The 21634-nt window shown below is 35.8% G+C and overlaps 2 protein-coding genes across 2 annotated transcripts; one reads left to right on the top strand and one right to left on the bottom strand.

Moving 5' to 3' along the window:
- The first annotated feature begins 8 nt into the window (after positions 1-8).
- Positions 9-2800, top strand: LOC143462497 (trypsin I-P1-like). The gene is made up of 6 exons (XM_076960689.1): positions 9-125; positions 277-436; positions 521-668; positions 897-1014; positions 1111-1250; positions 2586-2800. Exons 1-6 carry the CDS (start codon positions 95-97, stop codon positions 2724-2726), a joined length of 738 nt encoding a protein of 245 aa, XP_076816804.1. The 5' UTR covers positions 9-94; the 3' UTR covers positions 2727-2800.
- A 1850-nt stretch (positions 2801-4650) lies between these two features.
- On the bottom strand, positions 4651-11777 carry LOC143462335 (uncharacterized). The gene is made up of 13 exons (XM_076960463.1): positions 11605-11777; positions 10137-10254; positions 9645-9891; positions 9390-9499; positions 9182-9272; positions 8847-8962; positions 7601-7776; positions 7456-7526; positions 7129-7223; positions 6908-7026; positions 6638-6753; positions 6333-6453; positions 4651-5952 (listed from the first exon to the last, which is right to left on the bottom strand). Exons 1-13 carry the CDS (start codon positions 11732-11734, stop codon positions 5141-5143), a joined length of 2322 nt encoding a protein of 773 aa, XP_076816578.1. The 5' UTR covers positions 11735-11777; the 3' UTR covers positions 4651-5140.
- Positions 11778-21634: the final 9857 nt, after the last annotated feature.

The raw sequence follows: 21634 nt of genomic DNA, 5'->3' as shown, positions 1-21634 counted from the left end.
TGCGAATCGAGAACGGTATAAATACAAGCACAACGCAAGTTCCAAATCATTCGTTACGACTTAAAAATTAAGTTAAAACACGAAATTTGAAAAGATGAAGTTTCTCGTCTTGATCGCCCTTGTTGGTGAGTGCTTTACTTTTTTGTTGTATAGGGTGTTGTTGGTGATATCAAAACTAATTAATAGAAATTTTGTCGATTTTGATATTCAAAAAACATTCTAAGCAAAACCATTGAAAAGAAATTTTTAATGAATTTTTCAATCATTTTCTTTCAGCCTTGGCACGAGCTGATGATGACAAAATCATCGGAGGTTCTCAATTGAGACCAAACCAGGTTCCTTACCTTGTCAACCTCAAGCGATTTGGAAGCCTTATGTGCGGTGGTTCCATCTTGTCGTCTTCCTATGCCTTGTCTGCCGCTCACTGCAATGCCGCGTTAGTATAGCATCTGTATGAAAGAGATATATGTAAACTATTTTAGGTACGTTACACAAACCTTCCATTCTCTTTTCACTTCAGTGCTAGTTCTCTAACTGTCACCGCTGGAGATTACAGCCTTTCCAACAACGATGGTACTGAACAAGCTTCCAATGTTGTCAGAACCATTCCTCACCCTCAATACAAAAAAAACACCCTCGAAAACGACATCATGTTGCTGCAACTTTCAGTAATTGCGCTTATAAAATAAAAATTTACCAGCTTCTGAAAAATTAGCAAACATTCACATTTTGAGTAGACCTACTGGAAGTTTTAAAATTGAAAGTGTATAAAGACAGCTATCATTTACCATAATTAAACTTAAAATTACTTGAAGGAAAGATATATACTATATATGATTTTATTTCCTTCAAACTGCAGTTTTGTTGCGTTTCTAACTTATATCAACTTCGTGTAGAGCTCAATGAGCGCAAACAGCTACGTTCAGTTCGCCAGTCTTCCCGCTGCCAATGTCGATCCCGCAGTTGGAACCAACTGCAACGTTTATGGATGGGGAAACATAGCTACTACTGGCTGTAAGTGTGAAAACTACTGAATAAAAACTACGAATGCGTTTTCTGAATTTTTTACCTAGTTAATACCAATTAATTATTCAATCACTGTTTGTGCAGCTGACTACCCAGACACACCCTATGGAGTAACTGTACCAGTCGTTTCCAACGCAGACTGTAATGTCGCCTATGATGGGGACATTACTGATGGTATGATGTGTTTGGGATTACTTGGAACAGGGGGTAAAGATTCCTGCCAGGTGGGATGTCAACAGTGGCGGGATTAAAATATTTTAACAACCGGTTCTCTCACTAGCAAGCCATATTGACCCGGGGCCAATATATATAGACCTATTTATATATATACGCTTGCTAACAACCGGTTCGGGAAAGTCATTAAAGTTCCAAGAAATGGTTCGCACGAACCGGCTGAATCCCACCACTGGATGTCAACAATAATAGTTTTATTATATCCGGTAACAGTAGCTTATGATTGTGAAAAACAAAACACCACAAATAGGCCTGCAGCAAAATTGCCAAAATCTGCAAATTCTGTATTTAGGTTTTTTAAAGAGTACCTTCAGATTGAACACTAGTATTGTGCAACCTAAAATTTTTAAATGTTATCTACTGTATTGTACATTTCATGATTGGCGAACAAGCATGTTACCCAAGACAAAAAAACAAAAATTATTTTCTAAGTAGAAGATATTGGTAAAGTTTTTCCTTTGCTTTGTCGATCGCTCTGCTGCCTGCAAAGCATGCATGGTTGTATGTAGCCTTCATCAATTGAAACTCAACAGAAAAGTAACAAATCAAAAAAAAAAAGTATGATAAAATTGTCTGGTTTTGCGCAGCCTAAAAATAGGCAAGTGTTTCTAAAACATTCATTTTGAAATTTACAAGTAAGTCTAAAAGTACTATTGACAAGGCAAAGCTTTTAACCTACTATCATTTTGTGAAAACTCTGGTCTTTACTTGCAATTAGTTTTGAGCCTATACACGGGATTAAAGTTTTGGTAGATAAATTTTCAACTCTTTGCTCTTGCGATTTGTTTCTGCCGTTTTTTACATGGTGCTGTAATATGACGTAACGCAGCCTATAAAAAGACTGGAAGAGTATATAGGGAAAATTCCGGACATGTCCGGAATGTAGGGTTAAATTTTGCGTCCGGGAGGAATTTTAAAAAATGCTAAAATGTCCGGAATTTTATGATGGGCGTTTTGGGGGAATTAGAATTGCGGGAATAATCCTGTAAATCAGGGGTGTCCAACACGTGGCACGCGACGTGTCTGACCTAGACCCTAGCCTAGAGATCACCATAGCCTAACCCTAGCCTAGAGGTCACCAGAGGTCAAATCAGAAATAGCCCAATAGCTTAGTGAATTCACGACACTATGTTCAAAAATCCACTCCGGTATACAATGGATAGGCAAAGCATTGCTACTGTGACGTCATATTGACAGACAATGTGTTCATACCTCATTTTTAAAAACCGCTAGTGGGCACTAAAGAGTGTCCGGATTTTAGGCCACGAAAATATGGTAACCCTAATATAGGCTGTCCTAGTATAGGATATGTGTTTTGTTAATAGGGTGACTCTGGCGGTCCAGTCAACTGCAACGGTGACCTCCACGGTGTTGTTTCCTGGGGTATCGGCTGTGCCTATCCAGACTACCCTGGAGTCTACACTCGCGTTTCCCACTACATCAGCTGGATCAACCAATATATTTAAGTGCGTTGCTTAAATGCGCAGAAACGCTTGATGTAAGAGGAACTTAATAAAACAAAAAACACGTGAAAATTTGATTTTATGATGTCATCTGTTTACATTCTACAACCAAGAGCCAGGGCTTTCTCTGCGTAACTATGCATAGACCTCTCAGCCTATTGACACAATGATTGGTAACAACTTTTGAACTTACGGGTCTGTCTATTTATAGCAAATTGGTTGAGGATAAAATGCAGCTTTATAGGTATATCTTGCAAAAGGATGTGTATTGGTTGAAGATAATATAAAATGGTACTGTATTATAAAAGCAATATTTTATATTATCCATGAACTTTAAACGCTAAGTTTTTTAGTGCTAATACGCTCTTTGGGACTGAAATCTATGTTTTTCCCTAATTTAATCCTTTAGGCTATAACTAAATTAAACTGTGTCCAAATAGCCTACTGTCTCTCAACTGCCGATCTTTAATGAAGGTAAGTTTGCCAAATGTATAATGTAATCCTATTGGTCACACAAGTAGCCTACACATTTAATAAAATTAAAATTGCAAAAGTTTATTAACGTCAGTATTTAATTGCATTTCAAACCTAACGATTAAAAAAAATAAAATATCAAAGCCTTTTATATACTTGTGATTAATTTCTTGCTATTGTTTTGTTAACAAGACACTGGCTTTTGTGCTAAGTTATCTAAACGGCAACTGATTGTACAGTGTACATTTTGGGCATTATCTGTTGTTAGTTATTTGTATTGTATTGTGTATTTTTCGCCATTAAAAGTGCGGAGCGAAAGTTACGATGCTAACCATTGTAATAATAGCTCAATAAAACACATGCTCACAAACAATTAACGAGCAGTAAAAAGTGGCAAAGCTCAAAGACTTAAATCATGCAATATAGCAATAAGTTAACACAATTGTGCTATGAGACGGTAGGTTAGCATGGTCACCAAACCCGCACAATAGTTCCCAAGTTTAACAAATTTTCGCCTAATATTACAAACAACGATACAAGTGCAGTAGGCCTTCTGGGAAATGTAGACGATGACATGTTCCCTAACATTAAAAACACGGATAATAACAATCGAAATAAAATATATAAAGTGACATAGTTTGATTACAGTGACAATCTTAAGTGCACAACAAGTAAATGGTTAAAGAAAACAGCACAATAGAAACTCCACCCCAGGGACCGGAAATCCGTTTCTGTGGCCCAAAGAGGGCACGATATTGAGGCGCATAAACGCACTAAAAGATGAACAGTTATAGCAGCCTGGGTGGTATTTTTAATACCATTATATCATTTCTTGCAAAAGTGTTTTCTAGTTATTGATTGAAGTTTATGAATTTGTTTTTTGACAAACACTTCAACTGTAGTTTCATATTTGGAAACTTGCTCTGAATAACTTCGTGTGAAAACTCCTTTTTGTACGTTTCCAGGTTGTTTTCCAGCATCTGTACTGATAAGAAGTCTTTATTGGAAATGTTCGCTTCTTAACTTTAACACTGATTATATTATTTATCTATGTCTTAATTTGTCAGTTTTAGCTATATGTATCTCACATTGTTTCGCTCGCTGCACTTGCTACGAATTGCTGCGTTTTTCTAGTCAAACATTTTAATCTATTGGTTCTGGCAAAACATTCCTAAATTTAACACCCAAAAATTTTCCTTAATCTTTTTAGCTTGTGTTTTTGCAAACAAAGACTAATGAATATCAGCTATAAATACAATGTTTTAATGTTTGCCAATTCTGCGCGGAAAATACGTGGTACACCGATTAAAAAAAATACTAAACAGCTCAAAAAGACTGTGTAAAATACTGTAGTGTAAATGATGCAAAGTTCTTGCAGTTCAAGTTTATCCAACTTTGCTAATTGATTTGTTCTCTGTGTGTTTATATTGTTTCTATTTTAAATATAAGACCATTTTCGTTCAATACAGGCCTTCGATAACAAAACTTCCAAGATTGTTAATTTTCGGAGTTACCTCCCAACAATAGTTTGATTTACTTAGTCTAACGACATAAAACCAATGCAAGCCTGCGGAAGTTCCTTTGGCAGTGGTTTACTTTAACAATAAAACGAGTATCAGCTTCTCTTCAAAACCATATGTCGGCATTATAATACACTTGATGTGCAAGAAACATATTTCGAACAAAACGTTCGGTGAAACCCTACGCAGGAGTATAAACTGTCAAGTATCAGAAAGATTGTTTGGCCAATTCTCCAAACATTTGCCTTGATCTTCATTTATTAAGCAAACGTGATAGGAAATTCAGAAAGTAAAACACAACTGCGTTTAAAAAAAATACTATTCTTAGAATAATTAATCCTATTACAAGTGACAGATATAAGAACATATGCGCTCTAGATAGTTGAAATTTAAACCAACCCTGCAAAAATACACGCGACGTGATCAAGAATCCTTGTCTTGCTGTCTTCGAGGTGAACTTTTAAGGAGTGTTCGCAGCTTTGTGTAAACGCCCTGGGATTTCGTTTCCCCATAGTAAGCATCGAATTGAGTTATTCCTTGAGCAAATTTTGATCGATGAGGTACACCATCCTTTGGAGTTGATTCTACTTCGTTATCTTGCTCCTCAGGACTTATAGCCACTGCATTGACAGTTAAACTGCCAGGGGATGATTGTTCGCTCGCCACTGCTGTTTCATTTAATTCTGTGGTGTATTCTGCATGAGATTGATCTTTTTCTTCTGCTGCTTCCACTGCTTCAGTTGGAGGAGATTCTGGTGAATCTGACTCCACAATGTGACCTTTACATTTGGACATTTCAGCTAATTTTGAGTCAGTGGATGGTTGTTGTGATAGTTCAGTTGTAGTTTTTGAGTCGCTTGAGTTTTCTGTTAAATTGGTGGTGGCGGAACCAAAACTGGGAAGATTTCGGGTGTTGCTATCTTGAGCAATGCTATCCGAATGTGAGTGCATAAAAAATTCTTGGGAATATTCTATTGAATCCTCTTTAAAATTATCATTGTAACTAGGAACAATTTTTACTTCTTCCACATCATCAATGCTGTTTTCATTGTCCTCCAGGATAATCACTTCATCATGGATTGTTTCCTCAACATCTGAAGTGAGATCAATGACTTCTTTGTTGGTTTCCGGGACACAAATGGAGTCTTCACCACGTGCTTGGTTCATGAGTCGTCTTAAAATGAGTTCTTTTTTTATCTGCAGTTCCTCTTCATCCAAATCACCAATATCAATACCTTTTGATGATAATACAAAACAAAATGTTATATTCTGAGCTCATTACTTTAGCAACGTATCCTTTTTGTCCATATACATACTTGATAATAAATGATATATGATAATCTTAAAAAAATCGCAAGAAAGTGGATATTTATTTCAGATTGAGAAAAATTAAATTAATAAGAAAAATCAGGTCAGGTATAACAAAAAATTACTGATATTTTAACCAAAATTTAAGCAAAGCAATTGTTTACAAATGATATTCTAGTAAACAATCGTGTATTTGCAACAAAAAATATAATCCAGCAATAACACTGATTGAATCAGAGCTTTGGCAACCCTTCATCCAAGTGACAAGTGAACTATACAGTTTAAAGAGACTGATCAACATGCCAACCATCTAAGCAATTTTCTTCCTCATCCTGATCGACTACTTCAGAAATATCTTCCACTTCATCTAATGTTTCCATTCCCTCACCTGCCTCGTAAAGCTCACCATCTTCAACTTCAGCAGAAGCCTATGAAAATAATTTTGTTAAGAGCTATTTGTTGTTTCCTAATTTTAAGTATTGGGTTAATGATCACATCCATAAGCTTCAATAAAGTTATTAGCGAGAATGGAAACATTGAAAACAGAACCTTCAGTTACTGCTAATTAGTTAACTCTGAAGCTACTTTGTCAGAGTTTTTGATAAACCTTACCCTTTCCTCGACAGTTTCTTCAAAATACTCAGTTGATTCTTCACCATTTGCCACATTTGTTTCTTCCTGGGAATTGGCATCATCTGTCATTGCATGTTGCAGAGATTCATCTGGCGCTGTGAATGAAACAACTAACCAATCAACTGAATTCCCAAATCCCCCAAATACAACCTACTGTTCAAAAATGTTTTGAATGCACCAACACCATGATTACCATTTGTGCACGTTTTCTCACTTAATACGTTAGGGCAACACACTAAAAGCACTTACTTCCATCATCACCAGTATCCATATCAACCTCACGAATATCATCGTTGCGAACAACAGTATCTGTGTTTGGTTTGTTCTTCTTTCCACTCCTCACGTTTTCCGTTTCCCTGTCCATCTTCCTGCAAAATAAAGACAACAGGATATCAAACTAGTAGCGTACACAACTAAAATATCGGAAAGCATGTATCTTATGAGTGTGGTCGATGTGAAGTTTTATCTACCTTTTCAGTAATTGGTTTCTATGCTTGTGGTATGATACCATGACATCTTTGCTGTGTCTTTCATCCATTGGTGGTGCACCAACCTCATGAGAGTTCTAGTAAACAAAATTTCTGACAGTTTTGAACAAAAAATAAACGTCTTGGTAACAAGTCACCGTAACTAATACAAATAAGTTTCAGGAACGGCGCACCAAGCGCATTAATGAAAGCAGTGCCTTGAAGCATACAGTAATATAAATAAATGGTGATATATGTCTGAAGAATGGAGAGTATTTTAGAAGTGATTTTTAACCGAGTAGTTAAAGTCAAAGATTATGCGCAACTTACATCACGAGCATGTCTTCCCGGAGTAACATTAAATCCTGGATAATCAATGATTTTATCAACATCAAGTGGACCTAGAAATACAACATATGAAGGTTATTGTTATACAGCCCAATGTATCTAACTTCATGCAGCAATTTTACATCACCTTCCTTCAAGTCAATTTCTTCATTTGAAGAGTTATTTTTATCATAAAAGTTGAGGCCAGATCCCTGAATGCGAGCTTCTTTCAAGTGACCAGGAGGATATCCGTGCCATCGCATTTGATAAATATAGGGTGGAAGCTCGCGCTTTCCTATCCCGAGCGCTTTGCGGAGATCTTCACTGTACGAAAATTGTCATTCATTTAGTTTAGTAATTAAAGGGTTCAATGAAACTTTTAGGTTTAAACCTGCATGATGTTTAATACCACCTCACACTATACAAAAGTGATATATGTTTACGTGGATTTAATTTTCCCCAAAAAAACTTTGGTCATAGTAATCTAATTTATTTGTCTGCTGACCAGTTGCACACTTGTAATGGTGTTACTTCATTAATGTGCCAGGCTGTTACTGTTACATCACTGGCTGCTGGTTACAGGTTAAAGTTCTCGATAAAATGCTATATTGAACTAAATATTTTACCAAAAATAATTTGGATGACCATAATAATGTGAGTTCTTTGCCATTTCTCACATTTTAAGAGCTGGCCACATTTGCCAATTGACCACTTCAGTCTAGTAAGCAGTGATGTCATAACAATTGCACAGTTTAAATGCCACATTAAAACCAATACGCAACGTCAGCCAAGTGTTTCTTCGAAGCGCTATTATTTTGCAAAGATAAAATCTGTAAAATTGGTATTCTAATCATTTTTTTAAAGAATACTACAGTCTACAAATCATACACTTAAAAAATTTAAAGATTTCACTCTATGGGTACCAACAATTAACAAAATTTTACAAGTATACATACAAGAGAAGGTTAATTAACAATCAAAAACTCTACTGTTTACAACCAACTATTCAATGTAGTTTTATGAATTCTCACTTTTTCAAACACACAAGTTTGGACTAGTATTATCACAGATTATTTTCTTTCAATACATTTATTTCTAAAAGAAATTGGCCCATGGTACAAAGCCAGTAAAGCTTATCACCCAAGATTCCAATGTATGGAAACCCTAACCCAACAAGCTTCTTCTCCCTACAATAAACCTTGTAAGCCTTAGCAAGATATGCACACAGGACACCAAAAAATGGCAGCGGACATCCAAAACAAGTGACAATGCCTTGGGCCTACTAAAAATATTTTCACGTAACACAAAATTGTGATATTTTATATGCAACCTTATTATCACAGGAAGAACTATTCCAAAATGGTTTATACTCTATAGCCTTACAGTTACACTACCTTATCACTCCTGGTTTGAACTTTAAAAATCTTTGGTCAGCAGCTTCAACTTCATTGTCAGCGTGGTAACGAACATTGCCAGACGGTGGAGTATTACTTGCTTGGTCAAGAAATTGCTGTTAACAATTTCACAAATGTTAGTATTTATGGCTGTAAGTTTGATACCGGTCACAGTTTGCCATCAACAGAAGCTGATGCTGTGATGACATGGTAGAATCTAATGTAAACGTTTTGATGCAATTTTCAACTATGGCAATCTATTTTAGTATCATATATAATTGAAAAAAAATGATAACGAACATACATGATAAGCCACATGAAAGCACGGAGCTCACCTGACGTCTTTGACTAATGAGTTGGAAATTTCGTGGAGATGGGCAATCCTTCAACTGATGATCTTTCATTCCACAATTAAAACAACTTCTCCTAAATACATGGTCTTAGATGACACATTTTTTAATAAATATAACCATCATAACAACACATTAACAAACAATGTCTAAAACTCGAACATGATTAAAACTTTAAGCAGAAAAACGAAACCTGTTTAATTTCACTTTATCTTCATCAGTCGGTAAATCTACCTCACCATCTAATGTATCTGGTTTGCCTCTTTGATAGAAAGGAATATAACACTCCAAAGCTTCGTCATGCTTTATTGCATGATAAAGAAAAAGTATATATTATGTAATGTAAATAATTTGTGGTATTTAATGAGCAAAAACATTTATAACAACAAACATTTTTTTCAAAATAAACCTAAAACGAGAAAATCTGCTAATTGCTAAAATGCATTACCAAAAGTGGTTCGCCTAATTGGTCCAAGTAGAAGCAATTGTTGTATATTTGCAAGTGGCCAGTAACAACAAAAGCTTTTGAAGCTCTTCTTTCATCCCTACCACTTTTCTTAGTCTGATTATTCATATTGCACGGCAGAAAATGCAAGGCAGAGTTCTGAGGTTGTCTGGTGTCATTACTGTCTCTTACGTTATGCATCTCCGATGTAAGATTTTGAAAATATCCTTTGATATCTTCAACACACTTCCTGTAATAAAAGTTTCCTTGAGCTTGTTTGACATTTACTGCTGTTGACTCACGTTATTAATGTAGTAACAACACAAGTAGCAGAAAATTATTTTAGCATTAACAAATGCTCTGAGAGCAATTTTACTTGACAATTTACTGGACCAAGGAAGAATTATGGCTCATATAAACGTAACACCTATACGTGATATTCCTTTTCTATGCTGTTGACTGATTACCACACAATTAAAATTACTGGTAACTCACCTGGCAACAGCATTATTAAAAAGCAATACTTGTGCTATAGGACCATCTGATGAAGAATCTTTTATCTTCACGTTGGATGGTCGTGTGAGGATTCGTAAAGTTTTACGAAGCTCCTCATGTTTAAAACAAGGTTATGGAAATATCTTACAAAACTTGAAATTTTTGTAACAAAATAGATGGCATGCTACCATTAACAATAAGGTATAATTTCTATAAAAACACTAGGTAAGCTAACTTTGTACATATAGTATCTAAAGCAAAACCGAAGCAAGAGCTGATTCACAATAAGTAGACAATGGGCCATTTACAACAGTATAAAGTAGGCTAGAAGGTGTACAATATAAATTGACAAGTTCACCTACAGTGCAACCTCTTTGACAGCACGACGATGCAGTTTGTAAACAATTTTGACTTGGTAAAAAATTTTGACTTTTTAAACAATTTTGACAATTTTTGACCTAACGCTGTAAATTTGACAAATTTTTGACTTTTTTTGACAAGTCCAAAAATAATCGCCCTAATCATAATACACGATAACGAAAGGACGGATTTAGCTGAGTTGCATCGGGTGTTGCTCTTGCAACAACATCTTTAGCCTATGTTTAAGCAAATGATAAAGAAAACTTAAGGAATAGTTGACATTTAGCGTATTTTATCATACAGCCTACCTTTTCTATCATATTGAAAAAAAACATTTCTGTGAGTTCAGAGAAAGAGTTTGTAAAAAGAGTTTATAACATGTTAGGAGTTTTAGTAATTCATTCTCTTTGACGTTCCAGTTACCGGTAGGATGTTGTTCATGAACTTGACGTACTTGCCAGAAATTAACTTATGTATATAAATACCGTTAAGCATCAACGTGAGCAGAAATGCTTGCACAAGATATTCTTTGCCAGTGGACTAAACACAACTTGTTCAAAGAAACAGGTTCAGTAACAAAATGTAACAGCACAGATTTTATGTAAGTGATCATAATGCAGTGGTTTTCTAACTTGGGAGATTGCCACCATCAAACGTTGACAGAATAACCCGCATTAAAATTTTCTAGATTTATTCGATAATACAGGTCTGCATTAACTAGTGGCAGACATTATAAATCAATTTCTGTTATCGTTTTGTGTCACAAGGCATTTATTATTGAATGAAAATTGGTGTGCAAAGTTAAAACTGCAACCAGATTCATTTTAAATATTATTTCTTCTAATTATTTTTGTACTAATGTTGCTTTTTATATTCTCAATTCAATTGATAAAGATGCTGTGAGAGTTTCAAACATTATGATGGAAACTGAAGTAAAATTGATTTGATAACCATTGAGTTAAGTCAATCAAAAAACTACTCAATCATGGAACCATCTGAAGACCTACCACAAAATCTAGACAAGCTCAAAATTTTACTTGTACATCCTAAACTGTAAACATGTTGCAAAATCATAACGAGAAGTTAAATACATAACAGTGAAGGATATTTTGTGACTTCAACAAGTCGTTCTCTTCCTTGTATTCGTGAAGTTTAGCCAGGCAGTCATTTTCTTCAGCTAAGTCACTTGCTGTTGACTCAAATTCATTAAAAAGTTCATTATTCGCAAACACAGACATTGCACAACGTACAATTTAAAAATATCTGAAAAAGTAAATTGGAAAGGTCATCTTAACTTTTTTTGTATGTCTTTACAGATAGATATACACACAAAAGCAATAGATAACTAATAATAGATAACTAGTAATAGATATACACACACAAGCACGAGACTCGTCTACGTGCACACAGGTTTTTTAATGCATGCTTGTACACTAAATTCTAATGATAAACAATGCGTATTTGGCTGATTTGATTGTCACTTAACAGAAAAATGAATAAAGAATTGGGAAAGCAGGAAACACCCCAACTTCTAGTTTCATGTGCAAGATGGACTGGTGTAGGGAAATCACCAAACACCTCTAAAATACAATGCTGTAAACTAAAATGCAATTATTGTCAAAAACAGACCAAACCATCATCAATGTACTGCAGAATAACTACCACACGGCATACAACAAGGATTAGAAACTATGAAAGTTAAAAAAACATAAAAATGCAACAACTGGAGAAAACTATGATAGAATAAGTCGGTGTTAGCAGTGAAAGAACACATTCATATAATGGTTGTAATATCACCTAAAACATCAGGTCAACAAATTTTTTCTACCATCTTGGCTCTGGTACAAAACTAACAAAGATCGTTTTTTTAGAATAATATTATAAGAATCATAGGCATACAGTCAAACAGTAGCCAAAGTGGAAAGTCTGGCACCTGAACGCACAAGATTCATCCAAGTGCAGGTTAAACTTTTTGTAATAATTGAAATAGCCTAAATTTAAAAATACTGCTTGCTGGAACATCAATTTATTGTAAAGAAATAAAAATTTGAGGTGGTATCTGTGGCGCATTTGAATGTAATAGTTTGGTTTGTATTTACTGGTAAATTTCAACTTTGCTTGACAGGTAAAACAAAATTATGCCTGTAACCTATAATGTGCCATAGATACCACACAAACACTTGCGCATTATACGTCACACGTTACACTGCATGACCGTGACAACTTTATATTGAACGCGACTTCTTATCGAACAAGTCCAGTGTGAAGGATTCAAATCACTGTAAAATAAGAACTACGCAACATATTTTCAAAATTTTCTTTTACGAAGTGATTAATTCACTGGCGTCCGTTTAATGAACTTGTTGAATTAAAATACGATGACTGGCAGATTTTCGCTGATTGGTTTATAATTCTTGTTTTATATGATAAGAAGAAGGCAATGTTGTGGCGTAGTGGTTAGCCACGGGGCTCGTAAGCTGAATGTCGAATCTTGCTATTGCTTGAACTTTTTTGTCTAAATTTACTTTTGATCTGATTTAGTCATGAAAGGTGAGACTTCGGGTTAGAGGGGGTTAGTTTCAGCTAATTTAGACTTTGGAAAAAAATGTGATTTTAAGTCGAAAAACAGCCTTTACTTCAATTCGCAGTAATCAGCTTTGCTTAGTAATCATGATAAGTGAGAGAATAGGTCAGAGGGGATTAGTTTAGGTTAATTTACACCTTGCATAAACCAGTATGTCATTTTTAGTTGAAATTAGCATATATGTCAACTCACTGACTAGCTTAATTGTCGTTTACCGTATTTGTAATTTCCTACTTTGATTAATGGTGGCCGGTAAATATGTGTCTACTTCACCAGCCGCCATATACCGAAGTAAGAAAATACCAGTTGTGTAACTGGCTAGCAGTTTACCAAAGTAGCTTTTTCCAAATTCAGTAACCGGCTCCCGATGAAGTAGCCTAGACACTGTTTTTCTTTTATCGTTTGAAGGAATTCATATGCTACTTACTTGAGTAAAATTTTTACAATCCAAGCCTAAAAATTTTTCAATTTAAAAAATAATGTGGGTCAATATTTGTCATTGTTGAGTATACTACTAGGCCTATACAGTACTATAAGCGATGGAAAAATCTTGCGACTTAAAACATGGCGGCGGAAACTCAGAAAGAGTCTATTTAAGATTAACTCAGCCAATCAGCGAATAGGCTATATATTCATTAGTGTGCATATTAAATTATTGGGTCTAGTGCAGAAGTGCACAACCAAATGAAGTCACAATTTGAGCAGCTGGGGACTAGTATACAAATGCATCCTGTGGCTGTGCACTTTTGCACTAGACCAAAATTATTAATGCACAATAAAAACACACCAACATACTTAGGCTACATACTGTTACATTATACCGTAAGACCCGAAATGAACCCTCCAGCCTTTGCTCAACTCTGCAACAAGTATAACGTAATAGTCTATATAGGCCTAGTCTATAGTCTATACCAGGGGTGGCCAAACTGCGGCTCTTTGAGCCTTTGATTGCGGCTCTTTAATGAATTAGCATTGTTGAATTAGACATGCAATTTTCCCGGTCTAGACGAGTTGTTTGATCAGATTATGAAACAATGCGTTCTATCACACGTATTAACAATGGACTCATTGTTAGCAATAATCAAATTACACTCCAAAAAGTACATTATTGTATAGAAGTGTGCTAACTTGTACACTGTAGTTAAGTAAACTGTCAGATTGAAGCTGTACGTCAGGGTTGACCTAGTTTTAAGTCTTGGTTACGGTTATAATAATAATTGCAAAAAGAGTTGGTGAAGCCCAGTCGGAGACTCATAGTATCACCACGCAGCACTAATGTTTATCAATAACTACACTTCTTTGTGAGAGAATAAATTCGTGTTTTTTATTGTGTTTGTGTTGTGGCTCTTTTAAAACTGGAATATGTTATATGCGGCTCGAGCATGAAGCAGGTCTGGCCACCCCTGGTCTATACGATGGGCCTATAGCTGTATAGGCTACACTCTAGGTTAGTAGGTCTTATTCCATCCAGTGACAGTTTTTCCAAACATTTTGACTTCGTTTCTATGTTGATCCTCTTCCTTTGATGAAAAAGGGGCGGTGGGCGCCAACTGGGTTAGGTTAACCACAACCTTATGCATGATATTACTGGACAAATCTTTCAGGCAATACTGATCTACGGAAGCACGGAAGTGCGGAAACCACAACTTTCATCCGTGGAAGCGCCGTAGTAGAACAAAAATACAAAAATGAGAGAAAGAAAGTGAGAAAGCACTGCAAAGAAGAAAATGACAAAATTACCGAAGTGAGAAGGTACAGTACACTACTAACGATAAAAAGAACTAAACAATGAAGAGGATAAGGAAATACAAAAATAGAGAAGTACCCCAAAATACGGAGATAGGGAAGTATGAAAAAATGAGCAAAAGGCTAATTAAAATGTTGCACTCAGGAGAAGCATCAACAAAAGTTAGGTGTACTATAGATTTATAATTTGCTTGTTTTGTTATCCAATTTAGTAGTTCTTTATGGCGTGCAATTTTGTCTTCAAATGCAATAGCAAAAATAAACAATGTGGAAGTGTTGGAAGAAAAATATTGCCAACTATAGTACTGCCAACTAGCCACATGTAGGCTATAGCCAACTTCCCGGAATTTGTGCCGAAGTTACATCCCTACTTTATCAAAATAATTAATAAAAGAAGTGCCGAAATGATTAAGTACTGCAAAAGGGTACAAAAATTGAACTTTTTGGTTGGTAGTCGAACGCTGAAAGTTAGTCGATCTAATCTTTATTCGTACAAAAAACGGAAGAGCTGTGTTGACTTGAATCAATTATTCTGACTACAAAGTTGATCTTTTGGTTGTGGAGCGGGAAGACGAGCGATTTCTTCGAAGTCGAGTCAATCCCTTTCAACGTAAAAACTATTTTGACGACAGATTATGCGTTGCGTTAAATTGATTGCTGTAAGGTCATAACTAGGGCAAGTTTTTGTTGCATTAAAGTTGTGAGAAATTTGCATTTATTTTTAACAAAAGTAAAAAGTTGCATTTATGCGCAATCATTTTAAACGAGAGTGATTTACTCAAGCGATCTATTTACAGATAATGCTAAATATTTCCAAACATTATCTGGGAAGATATGGCGATCTTTTGCCAACAGCTTGCGTAGCATGCTAAAACTTTGTTCCATAGTGCATGAAGTTGTTTGGCAATTTAACAATTTGACATACAGTTTTGGACAGATATTAGGCTGGATCATTTCTACAATTGCTTTTAGGTCACTGTTCAGTTCGAATTGGTGATCCAAATACAATTTTGCGCAATACTTAACAAAAGTTGCAGTAAAAAGTTGCATGTAAAAAAGAAATAAGTTGCAAAAAGTTGCAATATAAAATTCCTGAAAACAGCTTAAAACATCATATTACATAAATTTTGAATATTCAGAAAGCTGTTGGAAGCTGTAAAAAAGTTGCAAAAACTTCCCCTAGTAATAACTTTCATAAGTCTACAAATTAGTCTGGTTGATAATATTTACGAAGAGTTGTAATTTTTTGAAAATGCTCCGTTTTTGTTACATAAAATGTTCATTTTAGCGCTCACAATCGTCATAAAGTGACTCGAGTCAATCTAGACTTTGACTCGAGCCATTTAGGATTTTTTACTCATGTGAAGTCGAATCATCAAAAAACTTGACTCGAGTCATTAGAACGCTGTAACGAGATGTGACTTTATTTATTTTCCAGTTTAAGTGAAATTAAAAAAAAAACATTTAAGCTTCAACGTTTATTTAACAGGTAAAAGGTTGCCACACTTTTGTTGAATATTACTCGATCTAAGGACGATAATACTTTAACTTTATGAGTTCGGATTCGATTATTAAAATCTATTACAGTCAGACTTCGTTTATCCGGACCACTTTGTTTCGTCATAAAATGTCGGTTTAGCCGGGTATCCGGATTATCAAAAAGCGAAAAATCAATCAATCTTGCAAATGTAGCAACGTGTTCAAAAATCTTTATGCACCTTACTCCAATTCAAAGTACAGTATGTGTATGTGTAGGAGTTTGAAGAGTGAAACTGCAACATTATTATGCGTGGATAATCGGCTATTGTGTTCGTCAACAAACTACTCTATTGACAATTGTGAATCATTTTCGTTTCACTCTTTATAATCCGGTTTATCGGATTTTATTGTTATTTATTTAGCACCTTTCTTCCAAAACTTTTGTGACGGAGTCGGACAACGGGGTTTCTGGATTAAAGGGGTATAATCATAGATATCCTATAAAACACGTGTTTTATAGGATGTCTATGGGTATAATGCACAGGAAGAAATCCGTTCCCGGCAGCTTTATGTCGGATAACAGGGATTCCGGTTGTTCGGGGTTCGGATTAACAAGGTCTCACTTTGTATTCTCACGAATTCGAATCTGTTTCAAAAAGGAACATCCCCAGGTTAACGTTAACAAATAAGCCGCGTGTAGCATTGTAACATTGTTACGTTGCATTGTAACGACCTGGGATAATCACAACTGGACGTGAATTGATTGATTGCAACGCATTAGAACGTCATTATAACGCGAAATGTTTTGTTTATAAAGTCCTAATCCTAATCCTTGCAAAGCGTTTTGCTTTCTATTGTTCTTATTTAAGCGAATTTAACGGATTGGATAATGCACTCGCATGACTTCAATACAACGCGAAATGCTTTGTTTGGAATGGTTAATCTTTTCTTTCTATAATGTTAAAAACTACCAGACTTAGACTATTTCCATTACACTACAAACCTAAATTGTTTATAACCGCGTGGTGCTGCTCGCAACCTCTAACAAAGGATCTAGAGTTGAATGCAACTTTCAAAATGTTTATTACCGCGTGGTGCCGCTAGCGAACCATGACCATACAGCGGGTTAGCATAGCGGGTTAGCATAGCAGGTTAACATAAGGGGTGCTTAGGGTGGCAGTACTATACTACTGTTAGGTAGCTTATTATAGGTTTGTAGTGTAATTGATTGCGATTATTTGTAGTGTTTGTAAATGAAAAAAATTGATTTTAGCTATGTAGGGTTTAGCCTAACTGAAGTTAGATTTAGGTTAGAAGGTAGATATACGTTAGGTTCAGGTTGCTATGGTATAACATTTGAGTGAGGTTAAACAAATTTAGGAAAATAACTTTGAACATCGGCTACGGAGAACCTTGCAAACTGGATCTCAAAAGATTCGAATTTAATTTTAGTATTATTTTTTGAATCTCAGGAACCAGTTTTATTTTATAAATGTTTTATAAAGTTAAATGATTTTATTGGCACAGTGAATTTTGTTGTCGCTTTTTGTTTATCATTGCAAAAGTAAGATGTGGTTGGGTTAATGGTAGTGAATTACACCACATCATGTCATGTCAGTTTGACATTTGTCGTCTTACTTAATTTACCGTAATGACTTTGTAAACCTGTTGTAGACCTAAATGCGAAAGAAAAGTATAGGCTAATACATTGCTGCGTTTAAATTTTTTAAGAATTAAACTATTCTAGAATAGGATTTGAATCTCTGGACTCGGAATAAACTATTCTAGAAAAATCAATATTTTTGTGTCATTGTAGGTTTTTTGTCTCATGCAGGCGCCTATATTATCTTGAGCAAAACCTGTACGCAGTTTCTGTTTGGTTTTAACGTCTAACAGTTGTTGATTTAGTAGCCTAGTTGAGTTTTATGTAACAAAAATTTATGTGAAAACTAATAGAATTTATTTTTTTTGAATTGCAGTAAATCCTTTTCGAAGTCAGTTTATTAGAATCAGTTTTTAGTTGTTATCTGTAATCACGTCATATGTCAACAATACAATTTTGTGTTTTCAGTAAAAAAGTGTTCATTTGTTATAATCAATTAACTTGTTTCAAAGTGATAAATCTTCGATTATTACTGACGTCAAACAATAGTTAAATGTAAAATTTAAATTTCTTGCCAATGGAACTGTTTGCTAAATTCACCAGTCTCTTTATTAAGCATTAGGCATTATGCAACAAAAAACTCACAATAATGTTTTATTGACATACATGTCAATATTTATGGAGACTGCTTAATTGTTTCTCAGTTTCAACCATTTTCCAACCAGGTGACGTGACATACCGCTTATAAATTCTACATGTTTTGGTCCCTACTATTTCCACACCACCGAAAATTGCGGTGGCATGGCCATAGCTTACAATGCAGACAAGATAAAATGGTGGTAAAATACCCAAGGGAGTCTTTTTAAATTCAGTCCAGTACAAAAGTGAATGCAGAATTTTCTGTCACAAAGAACCACTTTTTTAGTATATCTTTAATTAGTCTCATAGGTAGAGATAAAAACAATGGCTTAACATACTAACAGTTAGTGTGTCCATAGTGCTCTAGTATTTACAATTTTTGGCAATTATACCCACTGAAAAGTCACTATTGCTGCTAAGGTTTGTTTTATGTTACTTTGTTTATTGGCTGAGTTCAGTATACTTGATATGTTTTGCAGCCGTTGGATGGTGAAACAGTTAAAACTTAACATGCTCAAAAGGAAGTTTTTTCTTTTTAAGATTTTAAAGTATAAGTATTTGGTTCAATACAATGCTATTTTTGTGTTTTTATATTTGTAGCAAAAGAAAAACGTAAAGAAAACAGAAAGCGCAAGTACACAAAGCCAAAACAAAAAAATTCGAACCTAGCATAATGTAGTCCCAACCGAAAATTTTTAGTTATATTTTATTTTACAGAGGTTGGAGTGTTCCAGCTTTGGGCTGAAGTGTATTGACCAACTTCGACGCTTCGAATAAGCATTTTGAAGTCACCACAGATCATAATGACTTCACTTGTCTTGGAGACAACAACTATGGGCGCAGGCCAATCACTGTAAGCAACAGGTTCTAAAACGCCATTTTCAACTAACCTGTCTAGTTCCTTTTTTTACCTCTTCCTTCATTGCAAATGGGATGGGCCTGGGTTTAAAATGCGGGGCAGGCCCCTGATTTTAAGTGAATCGTCTTCTTCACTTGTGAGCATTTCCCCAGCTTTGAGCTGAAAACTTCCGGATACCTTCGGCGTAGTTGCTCAATCCCACCATCTTGTGAGTGTTTCGTTTCGTTGACTTTCTCTGACCAGGCTTATTCGAAACGCATTGCGTAGGAAGTGATATCAACTTCAAGACCATCTGAAGTACCTTCTGGAGCTGATTTACCCTTGTACGTTAAACCAAACGCATCGCTCCAATCTAACCCAAATAGGTTAGTAGCCTACCCCGTTCTTCGTTAGCTACGACCAGCTTTAACTTTTGAGCGGTTTCTCCGTCAAGCTTTACATGAACGAAACACTGATCTTTGATTTCTAGCTTTATTCCACCATAGACTTGCAAAGTTGTTTCCATCGCACGACAATGCGGTGAACCAAGTTGGCGATATCCATCCAGTCCTACCATGGAATATGTCGATCCTGTGTCCCACTGACACAAGATTCCCTTGCCGTTGATTGTCGCACCAATCCAAATCTGCTTTCCAATGCGCTGGTATAGCTTGTGGTCGCAGTTATCTATGGCTTGAGCTCGACAAGCAATCGAACAAATACTCCCGACGCAATCTTTACTACTTGTCGAATCTTTTCTTGCATGATTAATTTCGACCAACATATACCGCTTTCATATGCCCTTTCTTCCCACATTTGCAACAGGAATACTCAAATTTGGACAAGATTTTCATTCTTCTGGTTTTCTTCCCACGAAAGTTGGTGAAAGGTCTTTTGGCTTCTTCCAGTTCTTGTACGTCGCAGACACTCTATTAACAGCGATAGGGTCACAATGTCCTTCACCTTCCAACACTTAATCCGTATGCAATGTTCTAACGTAGGTTTCGGCTTTTTGAGGATGTATTGCAAGGAAGTCTTCAGATCCAACAAACATTGATGTTGAAGGTCAGCGTGAGGAGTGTGTTCGATGATCACGTCTCTAATTTGTTCATCAACGTAGCTGAGAGATTGCATTGATTACTTTTGTAGGCAAATCGGCAATCTCGCTAGTGTCATTGTCCAATCTGCGTATGACTGTCCTGGTTGCTTACGACAGTGGTAAAATGCAAATCTTGCGACTTGAACGGAGACAGTATCCTTGAAGTGCAAAGATAGTTTTCCAGTTAATTCTGCAAAGGACTTATCTGCAACGTGTTCGTCACCAAACAAATTTTCAAGGAGCGCGTTGGTTTCCGAACCAACAAGCTTTGTTTTTGTCTTCAGACATAACGTTTTAAATGTTCATGTGATGCTCAAACCTCTGCAAGTAGTTGTGCTATTTTTCTTTTGTTTTGTTAAAGGCATCAAACACTGGAACAACTGTGTCTTTTTCTACAGGTTTCACCTGTTGCGTACTGCTAAACGCAGATGTGAAGCTCTCTTGCTGTTCTCTCATTGCCTTTAACATCGCTTGCAGGTTTGCATCCAGGGCTAATTTCTATTTTAACGTATCCCGCTGCCACCACAGTTGTATTTTTTGTGATACAGAAGACTGTAAAGCTTGGTCATCGCCAGCATCAAATCTCGAACTCACACAACTCAGACACGTTGACTATTTGCTTGCGCAATGGAAAAATGCCAAACAGAAAAACGCTAATTACTACTAGAGGCGTGTATACGTTATTAGAAAACACGAGTGCCTGAAGAAGCAAACACAATTTACGAAAACACATTACGGTTATTTAACACAAATCGCACCAATAACAAAAGGTGTTCAGCTGCTGAATTGATTGTTTTATGAATAAACGTTTCGCAAACCCATGCGGGTGGGCTTAGTCAGGGCAGCTCTTATTGTAATCTGCCCTGACAAAGCTCACCCGCATGGGTTTGCCAAACGTTGGTTCATGAAAGAATTGATTCACCAGCTGAGCACGTCTTGTTTTTGATGCAGGGAGAACTTGCCTCATGATCAAGTAATAGCCTTTGATTAGTTACTAGTTCGCCACAAAATTTGGTTCTAAAAGTCAAATCATGGTTTAGCGCAAAGTAAAAACAATAGATTTCCCGCCAAACGGTATGAGCTTTCGCGGTAAGTGCGTGAAACATAACACCGCTTACGGTCAACCGTCGTATCGACCTCGTGTTGGTTA

Source organism: Clavelina lepadiformis, chromosome 6 (assembly GCF_947623445.1).
Source record: "Clavelina lepadiformis chromosome 6, kaClaLepa1.1, whole genome shotgun sequence".
Lineage (NCBI taxonomy): Eukaryota > Metazoa > Chordata > Ascidiacea > Aplousobranchia > Clavelinidae > Clavelina > Clavelina lepadiformis.
The sequence above is the reverse complement of the archived record's forward strand: the minus strand, read 5'-3'. Positions and strand labels throughout refer to the sequence as shown.

Coding starts and splice junctions, on each gene's coding strand:
- LOC143462497 (XM_076960689.1), top strand. CDS start 95: ATGAAGTTTCTCGTCTTGATCGCCCTTGTTG. Junction 126..276: donor CGTCTTGATCGCCCTTGTTG/GTGAGTGCTTTA, acceptor ATTTTCTTTCAG/CCTTGGCACGAGCTGATGAT. Junction 1,251..2,585: donor GGGGTAAAGATTCCTGCCAG/GTGGGATGTCAA, acceptor TTTTGTTAATAG/GGTGACTCTGGCGGTCCAGT.
- LOC143462335 (XM_076960463.1), bottom strand. CDS start 11,734: ATGTCTGTGTTTGCGAATAATGAACTTTTTAATGAATTTGAGTCAACA. Junction 9,892..10,136: donor TTTAATAATGCTGTTGCCAG/GTGAGTTACCAG, acceptor CTTTTATTACAG/GAAGTGTGTTGAAGATATCA. Junction 7,027..7,128: donor AGAAACCAATTACTGAAAAG/GTAGATAAAACT, acceptor TTTATTTTGCAG/GAAGATGGACAGGGAAACGG.